At 31.3% G+C, this 16,236-nt stretch overlaps 1 protein-coding gene across 1 annotated transcript in view; it reads left to right on the top strand.

Moving 5' to 3' along the window:
* Nucleotides 1-8,993, top strand: part of LOC145326951 (tektin-3-like) — a 53,557-nt gene extending 44,564 nt beyond the window's left edge. The window contains exons 15-17 of the mRNA XM_080170399.1: nt 6,876-6,967; nt 7,735-7,837; nt 8,570-8,993. Of these exons, the coding sequence (XP_080026525.1) occupies nt 6,876-6,967; nt 7,735-7,837 (195 nt within the window). The 3' untranslated portion in view covers nt 8,570-8,993. The remainder of the gene's footprint in view (nt 1-6,875; nt 6,968-7,734; nt 7,838-8,569) is intronic.
* The last annotated feature ends 7,243 nt before the right edge of the window (nt 8,994-16,236 follow it).

Genomic DNA, 16,236 nt, shown 5'->3' with positions numbered 1-16,236 from the left:
GGGATTAGGTAAAGGGGGGATTTGGTAGATCGTTATTTTAGCCCGCTACAAGTTTCACTTTATTAGAGAGCATACAAATCTAATGTAAGATACAATTATCAATAAATCCATTATCACATCAACAAATTTTCAAAACTGCTTATTATTAAAATAGCAAAATCTGCCCCATCTCCTTAACTGATGTCCCATTATTAAACAACTTCTATTGATCAAATGTTGCGAGTTTTTTTTTGCGAATATGAAGCACTATACAAATATACGATAGTGATTGTTTACCATACTAGCAAATGAACAAGGATGCTAACATCCATTTTAGCTCAAAGAATATTACTAAGGTACTAATAAACATGAATCAAAATAAATTATTTCTTTGTTAGCTCAAGATTTAAAATTTCAAAATTAGTATATGATACAATTAATAATCTTATCCTATTTATTTACTTACTTTTAATATCAGGATTCTTAAGACCATTACGTATACTTTTTGATAGATTTTTTTCAAAACAATTAATATTTCACTTTGGCACTTCAGCTACATTGTAAAAGATGACCCCGTCGGTTCAGCAGTTAGTATGATCCTTCGGTACAGACATATGTACAGATAGACAGGCAGACATCCTGTTACTAATAATCGGTATATTTAAAGAAACGTCGAAGTTTTGTAGAATTGAAAAAAAATATGATATGTTTTGTTGCATAGTGTTCTGAAAAATAATTATCTAATTTGTGGAGGTAAATTGAACAATTTCTGCCTGTGCAAAATTACAGGATCAATACAGAATCATGAAGTAGGCTATTATTCTCATATTTTAGCGGTTGTCTTTTAAGTATTTATTTCAATATTAAGTGAAATTGACGGGGGTTGGGGGGTAAGAGGGGGGGGGGGTGAGGGTTAGTTAGACTTGAATGGCTATAATAGATCATTGGGAGGCGTTGACGTGCATATGGTTTTTTAAAGGGAGCCCCCTTAAACCAAAATTAAGAGGGTGGGACTCCTAAGGGTTGGGATAAATATATGTCCCTTCTGTTCGCTTCTGTTTGCATGCCTTTCCAGCCGTCCAATCAGCCTATAAAGCTTGCTAAAAAGAGGCTTTTTATAGTGTCTATATAAATGACGCCATTATGGCTTAACATTGGTCAATTGAAATGTATACGGGCCTGCCAATGGTAATTTAGTCTGTGCATTGGTTTATCATTGGTCATTTGTGTTGTATAGAGCTTAAAATACCTTACTTTGTAATATAAACTTGATTCAGACTTTCCTATGATCAATTGCTTAGTTTAACTTTAACATAATGCATTCTTCATTTAGATGCAAATTTTGTCTATCCATCTAGCTAACCATCTATTTATTTGTATCTACATATATTTAACTATCTATGTGTATATAATTTAGTTGTCTATATAACTATCCTTCTCGTATTCATTCGAATCCGGTGGATAGGAACCGGTTCTCATCCATACGAAAAAACTATGTCTAGCATCGTATTATATCCAGCTTTCTACGAATATAAAAGTGTACAATCATAAGATTAAAACCAGTTTTTTTCGCTCGTGCCTTCGGCACCTCGGGGCTAAAAAACTGGTTTTAATCTTATATTTGTACATTCTATAACCGCGGAAAGCCGTTTATAATACGATGCGAGAAATAACTATTCTGTCTAATTCATTCAAATAGATTAGTACTGTACAAATACATTTTATTAGTAGCTCCGCTATTCTATGACTAGGGTTGTCTGTCAGTCAGTCCTAAATTGGTGACTGAGCAGTAATGAGCATTTATCAGCTGATCTGGATTTGAAATTTTTTGATGATTTTTTTACCGTCGACAGGTTTTCCATCATAGTTAAAACTTTTTTGTAGCAAAATTGCTTTTTTTAATACTAGCGGATACCCAATTTTATTATATGCTAAATGTGATCATTTTTTGGCATGTGCAACCTTTGGATAATATTCTCATTGTTTTGATTACAAAAACTAAACCCAGGGTTGGACAATGGCCGATAAATAAATGTACATCCCCAATGGTATTTTACAAAATTACCCTTTCTGTGGATTAAAATTAGTAGTTGAGACGTTTGAACACTTAACCTAATAAACCAACCAATCAAAATTTAATAAAAGTCCCCAAAGTTTTTTAGCCAACGAATAACAAAAGTTATTATAAAACTTTGGGGACTAGTATAATAAACAGCCCAGCGTCCCCTTCCCCCATGCACTAAACCTCTATATTAAATATCGGCCATTTATTTCTTCAAAAGTTCACAAAGTACTGTAATGTAAAATAAACCAAATTTAGAAGATAAAAAACTGTCTGTTACTTATTACTTCCTGTGTTAGGGAAGGGTGTTTTTTTCTGTAGTAGCGAAGCTATTATAAAATTTGGGTTTGTCATTTGGTCCGAGGTCTGTACGTCACTTAAATAAATTAAACTAATTTGATGATAAATAATTTGTCTATGATAAGATCAGCTCTTTTTTTGTTCATGTTTCTACTGCTGGAGTATTCCAAAATTTTGGTATCTCCCAAAATAGTAAAAAAACATTCCCAGGACCTATGAGAACTTGAAAAGTTACCATGTAAAGGAGAACTATATCCGTACATCTGTTATCGAGATACTTCGATACAGACAGACATCCTTTACTTTGATATAAGAAATATTTTGATGCGCTTCCTACAGACAAGATAGTCCTTGTAGAAGTGTTTTTAGCCCTAAAGCAAGTCAAAAGATACAAAAAATAACAAGAAAGGTTATTATTAGTACCAAGGGCGTCCAAGCTTTTTATTTGTGGGGGTAAAAATTCGAAATTATTTTTTTTTACTTTTGCTACGCACTCTAATTTGTACCTAACTGTTACAGGAATCAGCATATAATGTTTTTAATAAATAGAGCAATTCTAACCTGTATAAATAGCTAAACGTACAGACGGACCGAACCTAATTATATAAAAGTTTGCTTTTAAAAAGCATAGAAAAGTTACCAGGTAGTAGACAAGTATAAAGTTATTTGTCGTATCGTATTATCGTTTCCCGCGGATATTAAATGAAAAAATTTAAACAATATTTCCAGTTTGGTCGGTTCTAATATAACACACGATACATTATTGTCCACTATGGCTGAGCACCGGTTTTAATCCAACGGAAATAAATCTGATTCTAGTTGATTCTGTAAAAGACGTTATTTGGTATTTTTTACATGATCCTAATTATAAAGATGAAAGAGAAAGACAATAACAAAACTGACAGATCTAGGTAAAAAATAAATAGGAAAAATGCATTGTAAACAAGTTGACACAAATTTTTTATTTTGTTGAAAAGAAACTCTATAAATGAGAGCTAGATAAGTACTTACGAAAAAAAACTCCTATTAATGGATAAGGTGGGCTGGGTAATAAGTTGATATATGAAACAGGGGCGTCCAAGCTTTTTTATTTGGAGGGGGGGTGTAACATTTTGAAAATAAAAATTTTGGGGGTGCCTATGGCACCCCCAAGCTCATTTAGGAGGGGGGGGGGGTAATCTTTATTTCATAGAGGCATTTTTTTTATTTGGGGGAGGGGGAGTGAAAATTGAAAATCCAAATTCATTTGGGGGGGGGGGGGAAGAGTAATCACCCCTTTACCCCCCCCCCCTTGGACGTCTATGATATGAAATAAAAACTTTTCTAAAGGGTTTTATCTTTTTATAGTCTAGCGAATTCTCTTGGGTGGGTGGAGGTATTCTCCCCTAAATTTAAAAAAAGCTTAACTGTAAAGGAGAACCAGATTAGTCATCTCATAACAAAAACTTTACTAGCTTATGTTTTTGATCAGCTAATTTTGTGCATAATTTCCTTCTTCGAGATAGTGTTAATATAAACTAATATATTTGTCTCTAGGCTGCGCTTGCAATTGACATAATTATCCTTGTTTTTCTTGTATTTCTATTGTTTGAAATTAATTTTAAACATTTCATCACTTATAGCTTATTAGTCTTATTTTATAGATAAAATTAATAAGTATGTAATACAATATTTGAAAGATATTGGAGGGACATCTAGCTAAAATATAAGTATACAATGAACCCCCTCCACCTTTATCTAAATTTTGTTTGGTTATCTGGAGTTCTGGGTAGCCCCGCAGGTTTAGGGCAGAGGAATAACTACCCGCTTTCATTTTTCAATTAATTAAAAAAAAAGATGCAAGCACGTCCAATGGAAGGGGGGGGGAGTAAAGGGGTGATTACCTCTCCCCCGTACTTTGTGGGAAATCTTTCATAAAACAATGGAAAATATCCTAAAAATGTTCAAACTATTCTTTTTTTTAAAGACCTATGCATGATATAAAAGTAAGCCTTTTTCTGAATGATAAGTTATTACTTGGGTAGAATAGTTTTTAGAATTGTCAATGTATAAAGTGTAAAAAGTATCATATTTTCCATTAAGAAACCCCTGTATCCTTTTTTAAGCATTCGCCTTTTTTTCTAGTTATCCTTGGAAACTAATGGTAGGGTTGCGGTGGAGAGAAGACTAATATTGGGACCACCACTCTTGTGTCATCGTGGACCATTCAACCCCCCCACCCTCCCTTATTGTTTTATACATTATTTTTATATTAGAGTAAAACACTAGAGGGGTAAGAGGTAAAATGTCCCCATTCCAACTTGTGCCGACTCTCAATTGGGTCTTTGAAAAGGAACCAATAGTGTCGAGAATATTAGTACAGTCAAGTAGCTGCTAGTAGACGAAAAAGGCCATCGTAAAAGGGGAGAGAGGGGGGTACTTATCTGTATATACATCTATAATATAGATCTGTTGTTTCTATTGCCTTCAATGAACTTAAGGCACCAATAAGAGTTCTAGCCCTAAGGTACTTTTAACAATTTAAAAAATGAGTCACATATGCATAATTTGATCAAAACATTTTTTTTTTGGGGGGGGGGCTCTTTGTATGGTCCACTTTCATTTAGTGGAATAATGCCTAAATATTTATTTTGCAAATTTTGCTAAACTAATATTGTGCAAAAACAACCCTTTATGGTTATGCTATAATTTAACAAAAAATTTAAAAGGCTAAACTAATTTGCCAATATTTGATTATTCATATTGACATCTTCCGCTTCATTTCTAAAATATGCATCAATTATTATAAATTATTACTGTGCTATCTATCTTAGAAATATATATTGGTTGTTCTGACTGAACACCCGACCCTTTAAAACATTCAAGTAAAATGGAGCACAACCCTTTACTTGTAATTTTAAGTGTGATCTTTCAAAGCAATAAAGCCAATAAATGTTGTGTTCTATAAGATCTCGGTTAAATAATTGACCAACTAGATTTTTCTTTACAGGAAAGCTTTTTATAATAACCATAAACGTTTTTTGGACTTCGGGAAAGTTTTTTGAATTATTCCAAGGGTTATAGCCTCTAAATTGTTTTACTTGATCTAAATTGAATTTAAAATTTCGTCCACCGTTAGAGATAAAGCTTCAGGTTACAGCAAAATAACCACACACAATTTTTAAAAAGATTATGAGAGCTAAAGGCCAAAAATATCATAATTTTTTTTGTCTGTCTTTAACCATCTCTTGAATGTACTTTTCTTGTTTGAAAAAATCGTGTGCAATGCACGTTTTTCTACAGAATTAAAATAGAAAAGTACTTTTACACCAAATTCTTAAAATAGTTGTTGCTGTTGTATTTTTAAGCGAAGCTTTTCTATAATTTTGGTCTGTACGTTCATACCTAAGGGTTAGCTTATTTAGTAAATCTAGGCATGTTAGAATTGTCCTTTGAATGATGATTCCTTTAATAATTACGTACAAATTTTTTGTAACAATGATATTTAGGACAACAAGGTACAATAATTTGTGGGAAGTATCTCTATATTCGATCAAGTCCTTAAATAGAATCCTGAGGTGGATTCTTAAAAAACTTTTTGGCTCACTGCCTCATTAAAATCAGTGAGGCTCGCTAAAACATTTTGTAAAAAATCCTCCAAAATCGCATAAAAATCTACAAAAATTAAATAAAATCATAAAAGGTTTATCAACATAAGATTTTGTTTAATTTTTGTAAATTTTGTTTGCGATTTTGGAGGATTTTTAAGAATCCATCTCTGTGTTCATGCAATTTTGCTGCAAGTTCATATACAATACTGTGTTCGTTTGTTCTACAGTTTTTTTTTCTTCAGAGCTTTGCTTTCTTGCTTCATATTGCAGACAGATGACGTCATATCATGTAAGGTGTATTTAACAAGGATAAAATATAAATATTCCCCAGCTAAAATATATTCAAGTTACAGGGGCTGCGCTACTCATTAAAACCTAACCCGCGACTGTGGCTCAACACGTGGCAGCGCATAATAATGGTTCCTACTGCTACATGCAATGTTTAGTGCGCAACATCAATAGTTAGAGTAGGGGGAATACATTGGCCCACAAACAGGTGCAACTCATTACCATGCACAATTAGGACTTTTCAGACAAAGGTCGTGCAATTAAAGGGTTTGTTGGATGTTACTTAACCTAATTTCCACCAGTGGGCGTCAGAGTTTTGATGATGAAGCCCATGGATTCTCTAGATGATCACTTGATGATCACTCATTAAAGTCTAATACAAATCCTAATTTGTAATAGTTATTAGAAAAATCAATATATATTAGTCAATTAAGCTTGCAATTTCCTCTGTCATTTATTGGTCAGCCTATTCATCCAGTAGGAGGGTAGGGGATGGAGTAAACGGGGAGATGGTTATTTTAGCCCGCTAGAAAGCTCACTTTTATTATATAACATAAAAATCTGATGTTAGATTAATGATACATCCATTAGCAGGTCTTTTTCGTTAATGTGTAACCTTTCTTTTAAGATGTTGTCATCCTTGTTTTTTATCGTAGGAGAATTCACTGAGAATTGATAGCGGAAAATGTTTGGCTGGAAGACTTAGGTTCCCCTACAATCAAAGATGCTCCAGAAAATGTACTTATAGGTATAGATAGATAGATAGGTAGAATGAAAATATAGATAGATGGATATTTTATTTTTTGTTTCCTGAAAATAAAAGATACAGCATAAAATGTACATGATTTCAAAGATACATTACTATACGATGGATAGATAGACAGACATCAAAATAGTAGAGGCATATATAGTTGGATGGAATCCCCTACAATCAAAGATGTCCCAGAAAATGTACTTACAGGTATAGATAGATAGATATATTGATAAATAGCAAAATAGATTAATATATTTAGATAGTTTGCTAAAAGGCTTAGGTTTCCTACAATAAAATATGTAGCATCAAATTTTCTTACATGTATCAATAGATAGATTTTTTGTTTCCTTAAAATCAAAGATGTAGCATAAAATGTACATACGGGTATAATTAGATTAATATATTATGTTTCGATAGATTGATACATAGCAAAATAGATGAATAAATAGTTTTTCAAGGTGGCTTAGGTTCCCCTAAAATAAAATATGTTACAAAAAATGTACATATAGTTCTAACTAGATTGATAATTGCAAAATGGTTTAGTTAGACTTTTGGATCTAAATTATAAAAATATCATGAGCACAGACATCCCTTTTGTCAAACCCTAACTTGCAGCGCCTGTTACTGCGGTGCTCTAATCCTGCGGGGCTTACCTATTCTTTGAATCCACACAAGAAAAAAATTACTACCCCTTATTTTAAAATAACGGACATAAAGGGGGTGGGGTATGTTTTGTTAAAATCATGAATATATTCGTTTAGATGGTGTCAGAGCATTGCTGCCTTCATAATGGCAAAATCAGCTGACGGCCTTCACCTGGCTGACACAGATCTACGTCAGTACGATGCTGGACATGCTGCTTAGGTAAATTGTATAAACCTTTATAAAAGAAGCTGAGCTACCTATGAGAGGAATCATCATTCTAAGTTTGAAATCGATAGGACATTATTAACATGCATCTATTATCGAAAAGAGCCAACCGTGACTTACGGAGTACAAATTTTAATAACAGAAAAGCTTTGCTTTGGAAAATCTTTTCAATAATATACATTATTTGTTAACGAAAGTTAAAGCAATCTTTTATTAGCTTATGTCAATTAATCATTAAATTAGACAATTTTCAAATACAGCTCAGTTAAAAGAATTAAGCAGATTGTTTCTTTTATACAGTTCATATGAAAGACTTGGCTGACTTAATTCGAGTAACTTTGCTTTTCTAGTTTATTTCCACATTACTTAAGGTTTCCGAGATATCTTCTACTAAATGAAGGTGCATCCCCCTCGCCTTCCTCAAAAAAAAAGGATTAATAAGCCAATGTCCCTGTTGGCGGTTTGCCTGTTTGGCCGATAAAAGTTTTTAACAAATCAATTTTTTGACCACGGAAATAAAAATGAAGTAGCGGGTTTCGTCTTATTTTCATAGTAGTTTTTCTCATATTTTTAGTCCTTGCGGAGAGCTATAGCCCTTTGGGGCCAATTTCCTAACCCTGCGGGGCAATGCTTGACATTTACCTAACCAATCAAAAGCAACTGTAAAAATATGACGAAACCCGCTACTTACTTTTCTTTCAATGTTCCCATTTTTTTTGTTCTCAGGTCGGGCAGCCAGTGGTGACACACGAAGGACGGCGACGGCGGGCCAGCTGGCTTTTTGGCGGACCATTCTGCCAGTAGGCTGTGTACTTTTGCCTGTTCTGTCTTCTGTTAACCTTGTTTCTCTCTGTACATAGTTGGAGTTTTGTCGGCACGAAAAATTATTATATCAGTAGGAGTTAAATGTATTAGTGGATATAGAATGTTCATGGATATTATGACAGGGGAAAAATTAACGTCAATTTACCTTGCTAATATGAATCTCTTTTATTTGCCAGTTCCTTCATCCAGTAGGAGGGGAGGGGACTGGGTAAAGGTGGTGGAAGGAGGGTATTGTTATTTTAGCCCGCTGCGAGTTTGACTCCTACTGACTTTATTACACAATGCTTTTTAGTTATGGTTATAATGTTTTCTTTTTTGGCATAAACAAGTGGTATATAAATTTAAAATACACAAAATAATGATTTACAAAAAATTAACAAAATATTTTGAAACGTGTCTGTTAGCAAGTTTTTACTTTTAGATAAACAGCAAAAAAAGATAGTTATTTTTAGTTTCAAAAAGGTTGGGTACACTTTTCTGCTGGAAAAATCTTATTTCTTAAAAAGGTATTGGTGCTTTTTGGTTTCTCTTATATTAGATACATAGAAATATATTCCCAAATTATATATTAAACATCAGTACTGGATTTTCAAAAAATCAGGAATCCTAATACAATGGACGATGTCCAGTCCAAACAAATTACAACTTCTTCAGATAAAAATTTATTAGTTAGAAAGTTTGGACACTGGTAGATAAAAACCAACCAATCAATAAAAGTATCCAAAGATTCAAAACCAAGGAATAGAAAAAAACTTTTATATAAAACTGTCTTAACCAGTATATTATAGTCCAATGTCCCCTCCCTTCCTTGTAAGAAATCATACAATTTTTAATAATCATGTTGATTTTTACCAAGCTTTAATATTTATGGGAGGTAAAAAAGAAAGATTATATTTTTAAGAGAAGACAAACTATTTGAGCCCCCCAACTGCAATTTGCAATTTAAAAAAAAACTTTATTTTGAGACGTATGTACTTTTCTGAGTATATACACATGAGCAAACACACACTTACAAGAAACATCCAGGGAGGGAGGGGACATTGGACTAAAAATTTTAATGGTACTCATCTTATTTGATGGCTTTAATCTTAATAAATGATAGGATGGTCCAAACTATGTACTTTTATAAGTATATACACATGAGCAAACACCCACTTACAAGAAACATCCAGGGAGGGAGGGGACATTGGACTGAAATTTTAATGGTACTCATCTTATTTGATGGCTTTAAACTTAATAAATGATAGGATGGTCCAAACTATGTACTTTTATAAGTATATACACATGAGCAAACACCCACTTACAAGAAACATCCAGGGAGGGAGGGGACATTGGACTGAAATTTTAATGGTACTCATCTTATTTGATGGCTTTAAACTTAATAAATGATAGGATGGTCCAAACTATGTACTTTTATAAGTATATACACATGAGCAAACACCCACTTACAAGAAACATCCAGGGAGGGAGGGGACATTGGACTGAAATTTTAATGGTACCCATCTTATTTGATGGCTTTAATCTTAATAAATGATAGGATGGTCCAAACTATGTACTTTTATAAGTATATACACATGAGCAAACACCCACTTACAAGAAACATCCAGGGAGGGAGGGGACATTGGACTGAAATTTTAATGGTACCCATCTTATTTGATGGCTTAAACTTAATAAATAATTGGATGGTTCAAACTATGTACTTTTATAAGTATATACACATGAGCAAAGACACACTTACAAGAAACATCTAAGGAGGGAGAGGACATTGGACTGTATATTTTACTGGTACCAAAAGTTCCATCACATTCGATGGCTTCAATCTTGAATTGATTGTCCCAACTTTTCATACAGTAAGTTTAATCTACTAAAAAGAGTATTTTGTTTAACAATTTATCATCCATTGTCTTATCCCTAAAGAACTCTGAAAAAAATCACCACAAAGTATTTTGAGAAAAAGTAAAGAAATTTGTTTAAATAAATAATGGTGTAATGAGTCTTATCTCAGAGAAATAAGGAAAAATACTTTAAGGAAAAAATTTAATTTGAAAAAAATAATCGAAGTCATTGGGGAGCTTATCGTAAATATGGTAGGATGGAAATAGCCTAAAACCGATCCCTAGACTTCTTGGATAATTCTGAAATTCTCGAGATTTTAGTGAACATACACATGGACAGAAAGCATTCTGAGGTGGAATATTAAAAACAAATTAGGGTCACTTAGTGAGGCAAAATTGTTTTTGTGAAAAATCCTCCAAAATCAAATACAAAATCTAAAAAAAATAAATTAAATCATAAAAGGGTTATTAACATAAGATTTTGTTTAATTTTTGTAGATTTTTATGTGATTTTAAAGGAGAAAAACAATTTTGCCTCACAAAAAATAAACATTAATTAATATCCTATTACATAAAGTAGCTTAAGATCTGGGTAGATACTAATTCCATATAGTTCTAAATTTTAGGGAAGCATCATAAAGGTCCTGGGATGGTTTTATATTTTTTTTTATTGTTTAAATCTTAAGATGGATTTATTATATTCTTCTGCCCTTAGATGCTAGGGGCAAAACCGCTAGTAATGCGAAAAACTGATTGTAACAAATTAACCTATTACTTTACTCCTGTTATAAAATATGTCCCTACGTGTATTTCTCAAAAATTACGTTGGCTTGCGGCTATTGCTAAGCTAAAGCAACTTTTCGTAGTAGTAATTCTTATTGCAACCACGAATTTAGGGATTGGTCAATGGAAAATAATTTATTTTTTATTTTTACCTGAAAAAAATTTACTCAATCCATTGAATGAAAAAAAAACAGGGATCCTAAGAGCTAAGATAATTAGTTGATGTAAATACCCAATGCTACTAAACAAAATTACCCCTTCTGTGGAATAAACTATTGCTTTAAAAGTTTTGTCACTGTATGTTTCAACCAATGAAAATTAAGTTACCAAAGATAGAAGGTAACCCATCAAACTCTGTGGGTATTATTATTGTTGACCAATCAGTGTCTTATCCTTAAGTCCACGAATCCTTGCTTTTAACTGATCACATAAATTAAAACAAGAACATCGTATTTTTAAACATTTTTTTCTTATCATAAAAATACATTTTATATTAAACTTTTTAAGTACTTAGTTTTCTAAAAACCAATTTCTGTTTCATATCTTAATCGATCTAACAAATCAGTGGATATTATGACAGAGGAAATGAACCTTGTAAATTGACAATTTAGGTTTCTAACATAGAAATCATTTAATGGTCAGTTTTTTCATCTAGTAGAAGAGGAGGGGACTGAGTAAAGGGGGTGGATACTATCCTTTTTATAGGGAGTTTCGTTATTTTAGCCAGCTGCGACTTAACTTTCTAACTTAAAATCTGGTGAAACATCCATGTAATATCTATTCATATCAGTCATTCTCATACCATTTCTCTTTTTGAAAGATGTTATTACATTGCTGTTAAAAAAATAAGAATCAGTAAGAAATATCTTGTAATAGTACACTATAAAATTATTGAAGAATCTCAATTTAAAAAGGACAATAGGTAGATCCTTATGGAAAGACAAAAAAATGTTTATCATAGGATTTTTTCTTTTTTTACATTGTATACCACTCGTTTCGGCTCTAAGAAGAAAACATTTAACTGTCATATTTGGCTTAATTATGGTTTGTAAATAAAGCAGTATCCACTATTTCTTAGTTAGGTACTTTTAATTACCCCTTTAGAATTACATTTAGTATTATGCATAATAGATTTTCATCTATTAATGGAATAAAAGTGATGAAAACCTGACTTATCTTAATATCATAATGATTACAGATGGCTTTGGTATTAAAAAAATCCACAATTTTCGGATCATGGAAAGAAAATGAATTAACGTTTTTCGTCGTATTTTTACAATAGTTTTTCTCCTATTTCTTTAGGGGCCAATTTCTTAACCCTGCGTGGCAATCATTAACATTCTAACCTAACTTAACCTGAAATAACCTAACAAGCTACTGTGAAAATATGACGACACCCTCTACTTCGTTTTCTTTCCATGATCGCAATTTTTTCATGGTATTCATCGCTTTATTACAATTAAAGGTAATCATTAAGATCTTAAATGAGATAAAGTGGATACTGCACTAAGGTTTGTAAATACTCGCACAAAATTGCACCAAAATGTATAATAATAATATTTGGACCTCCTATAATTACTGGGTAGAAAATGAAGGAGTTTTGGGTAATATCTTATTGTTTCAACATCATTTAAACCATTAGGATCTAGTGCAGTTCATAGTAAAATGTTCCTGGTAACGATTATCTTCAAAAATCTATGTACTTTAAAGATCTACTAAACAGCTGAACGTACAAACCGTTATAAGGGCATAAGAAGGCATATAAATAATCTGGAATAACAAAGATCCAATAATACACACTGATCATAATCTATACGTTTCACCGTTTGCCCGTTAAAGTTAATATATTTTGGAGATAATCGTTACTATTTTACCGTGAATTGTACTGGATCCAAACATTAATTATCCAACCATTTTCTATTAAATAATACTTTTAAAGAAGGTGTATCAACTTTTTTTTTTATGGCTAGCCGGTTCTTTTAGTAAGTAGTAGATGTAAAATTTTTCATAGAATTCAGATATGCAATCGGTTTTTTTGTAGACCTCTTATTTTTTAAGTAATTTAAGTTTTAAAAAAAAATAATTAAGTCGGTTTTAAGGTACTAAAACGCAATAAAATAAAAGAAGAAAATGGCCAGTAAGAACAAAAATAGTAAGATCTTTAATTTGACACCTTACTTTTAAAATTCTGTTGAGTAATTATTGAAAAAATCTATTTTTTTAACCTCGGTTTAATAAAAACTTTAGACCTAAATATTTTCTCAAACAGACATAAAAAACATGGGTTCATATATACCTTTAGAATCAGAAAAATATTACGAATCCATTGTAAGCAAAATTGAAAAAAAGTAAAAAAATAAAAAAATATAAAAATGGCCAATTGTATTTTTTGTTCTGGCAACACTATCGTCTTCCCTTTTTTACCCCCTCTTTACCCCCTCTATACCCCCTTCCCATTTTTATACCCAATTCAAAAGTTAAGACGTTGCCTGTACAATATAATATGATATTTTCATATAATTCCTTTTATTGTAGTTTATATACTATATTGTAAACTTTTTTTTCCAATTTTGCTTACAATGGATTCGTAATATTTTTCTGATTCTAAAGGTATATTTGAACCCATATTTTTTTACTTGTGAAATGATAAAATTGAGTTCAAAGTTTTTATTCTCGTGGGTTTAAAAAAATCGATTTTTTCAATAATTACCTGACAGAATTGAAAAAGTAAGGTGTCAAATTAAAGATCTTACTATTTTTGTTCATAATGGCCATTTTCTTTCTTTTTTTTTGTTGCATTTTAGTACCTTAAAATCGACTTAATTTTTTTTTTTAAACTTAAATTACTTAAAAAATAAGAGGTCTACAAAAAAAAACGATTGCATATCTGAATTCTATGAAAAATTTTACATCTACTACTTACTAAAAGGACCGGCTAGCTATAAAAAAAAAGTTGATACAACTTCTTTTACCAAAAAGATTTCATTTTTCAAATCAAAATGTAGAAGAGAGCAGGGATTGAGGGAGAGGACTCTGACAAATAAATATTTCTTTTCCCATTGCCCTCTCCTCCATTCCCTGAAAAAAGAGAGTCGCCACTGGTGTTAAAACAACAACAAAAATTGGAATTAGGAAATTGACATTCCATATCCCTTTGATTCCAACAAAAAATGCATTGAAGATTGAAATTTATCAATCCTAACTGCTTTTTAATTACATAGGGTTTATAAATAAATAATTTTTTTTGCAAAGATTTTTAATTCAAATTGCAGCTAGAAAATATTTTTTAATGAAGTAAATATAAGTTTATCTATAAACCCTATTAAATACTGTATAACAACATAGCTACCTCTTATAAATAATAGTTTATTTTGTATTTAAGAAATATGTTAGACAATCATTAATTAGTAAATACCTGGGAGGTCAGGGAGGGGACATTGAGCTATATTTTACACTAGTTCCCACAATAGCATTTCTTATTAGTTGACTTTACAACTTTTATTGAATTTTGATTGGTTGGTTAATTAAGTTAAGTAGCCAAATGTTTCAACCAATAAATTTAATCTAAATAAGCTGTAGATTTGTATATTATCTTTGGGAATGTACATCAAGTTATCAGCCATTGTCTTATCCCTTTAGATACCTGAGTAAGTACACAGTCTGAATCATACAGTATCTATTTAGTCTGTGCAGTATATCTAGAGCTTATGTTAAAAAGAAATTACGTAAGCAATGAATCTACAGTATCTATGCAGTATAGAAAATACATTATCAACGCATTTTCTTTATTTTCTAACTAAGAATGATATTCAAAATGTTTCTTTTTTAAAAATCTAACAAGCGTCATACGTTTCTTAATAAATGAATAACAAGTATGACAACACCTAGGTGTAAAGAAGCTTAGAATATTTTGTTTATTGATATACCAAGAAAATTAAAGTCGAATAGAAAGACAGACAATATATAGATTGAGTTAAAGGACAGGGGAATCTTCTCAAGTAATTACAGAAGAGAATCTTATATAAAAGTCTAAAAAAAATAAACTTACCACATATCTTTTCAAAAGGATATTCGGAATCATAGAGATGCTTCGCTTCTAACAAAAGAGATTCTTTTGAATATGATTGTTTATAAATGCTCTTAAAATCGATTTTTCCTTAGCATATTTACTAAGATAGATTTTTGGGAGGGATATAATTTTTATCTTAAGGCTATTTCTCTGGAAAGGGTTTTGTTATCCATCCCACAATAGTTCTAAACTTTTCCATATCCATGTCGGGTCAACTTTTAAAGAGATCCTTTGGTACAGACAGACACACACACATACACAGATCCTGTTACTTTTACATATTGATCATTAGTGCATTTTCCTTGTTTCAAATCAATCTTCATGGAAAGACAAACAGTCGGACGAACGTAATATAGTGCGAACTCTTTTTTGACAGTAGTGAACCCTTAAAAAAATATATATCATAGTTATAAACTTTCCTCCGGAACTATGAGAAGCTACTTTATAGGAGAACCATATCGTTTCAGTGGTTAAAGAGAACCTTTGATGCATACACACAGACAGACAGACATACACAGATCGTGGTATCTTTTTATAAGGATTATACTAAAAGGGAATATAGGAATCAATTATTGTTGTTGTTGGGCAACTTTTGAATAATTTTACCCTTGTTTTTTCCTTCTATTATAATTGTCTTTAATATTTCTCATATACAAAATAATCTTTAATGTTCTTATCTAGATATAATCAAAATGTAAACTTTTAACATTAAAAAATGAAGAAAAAATAATATTATTAATTATATTTAGGTCTAGATTTACACAATTACACAATTTAATCAATACATTATTATACAAATATGTAATTAAATATTGTAGAATTTTTATAAAAAAATATTAAAATGCATAATTTTATCAAAATATAATATTAAAATAGATTGT

Source organism: Acartia tonsa, chromosome 8, assembly GCF_053477335.1.
Source record: "Acartia tonsa isolate MP-2025a chromosome 8, ASM5347733v1, whole genome shotgun sequence".
NCBI lineage: Eukaryota > Metazoa > Arthropoda > Copepoda > Calanoida > Acartiidae > Acartia > Acartia tonsa.
The sequence above is the reverse complement of the archived record's forward strand: the minus strand, read 5'-3'. Positions and strand labels throughout refer to the sequence as shown.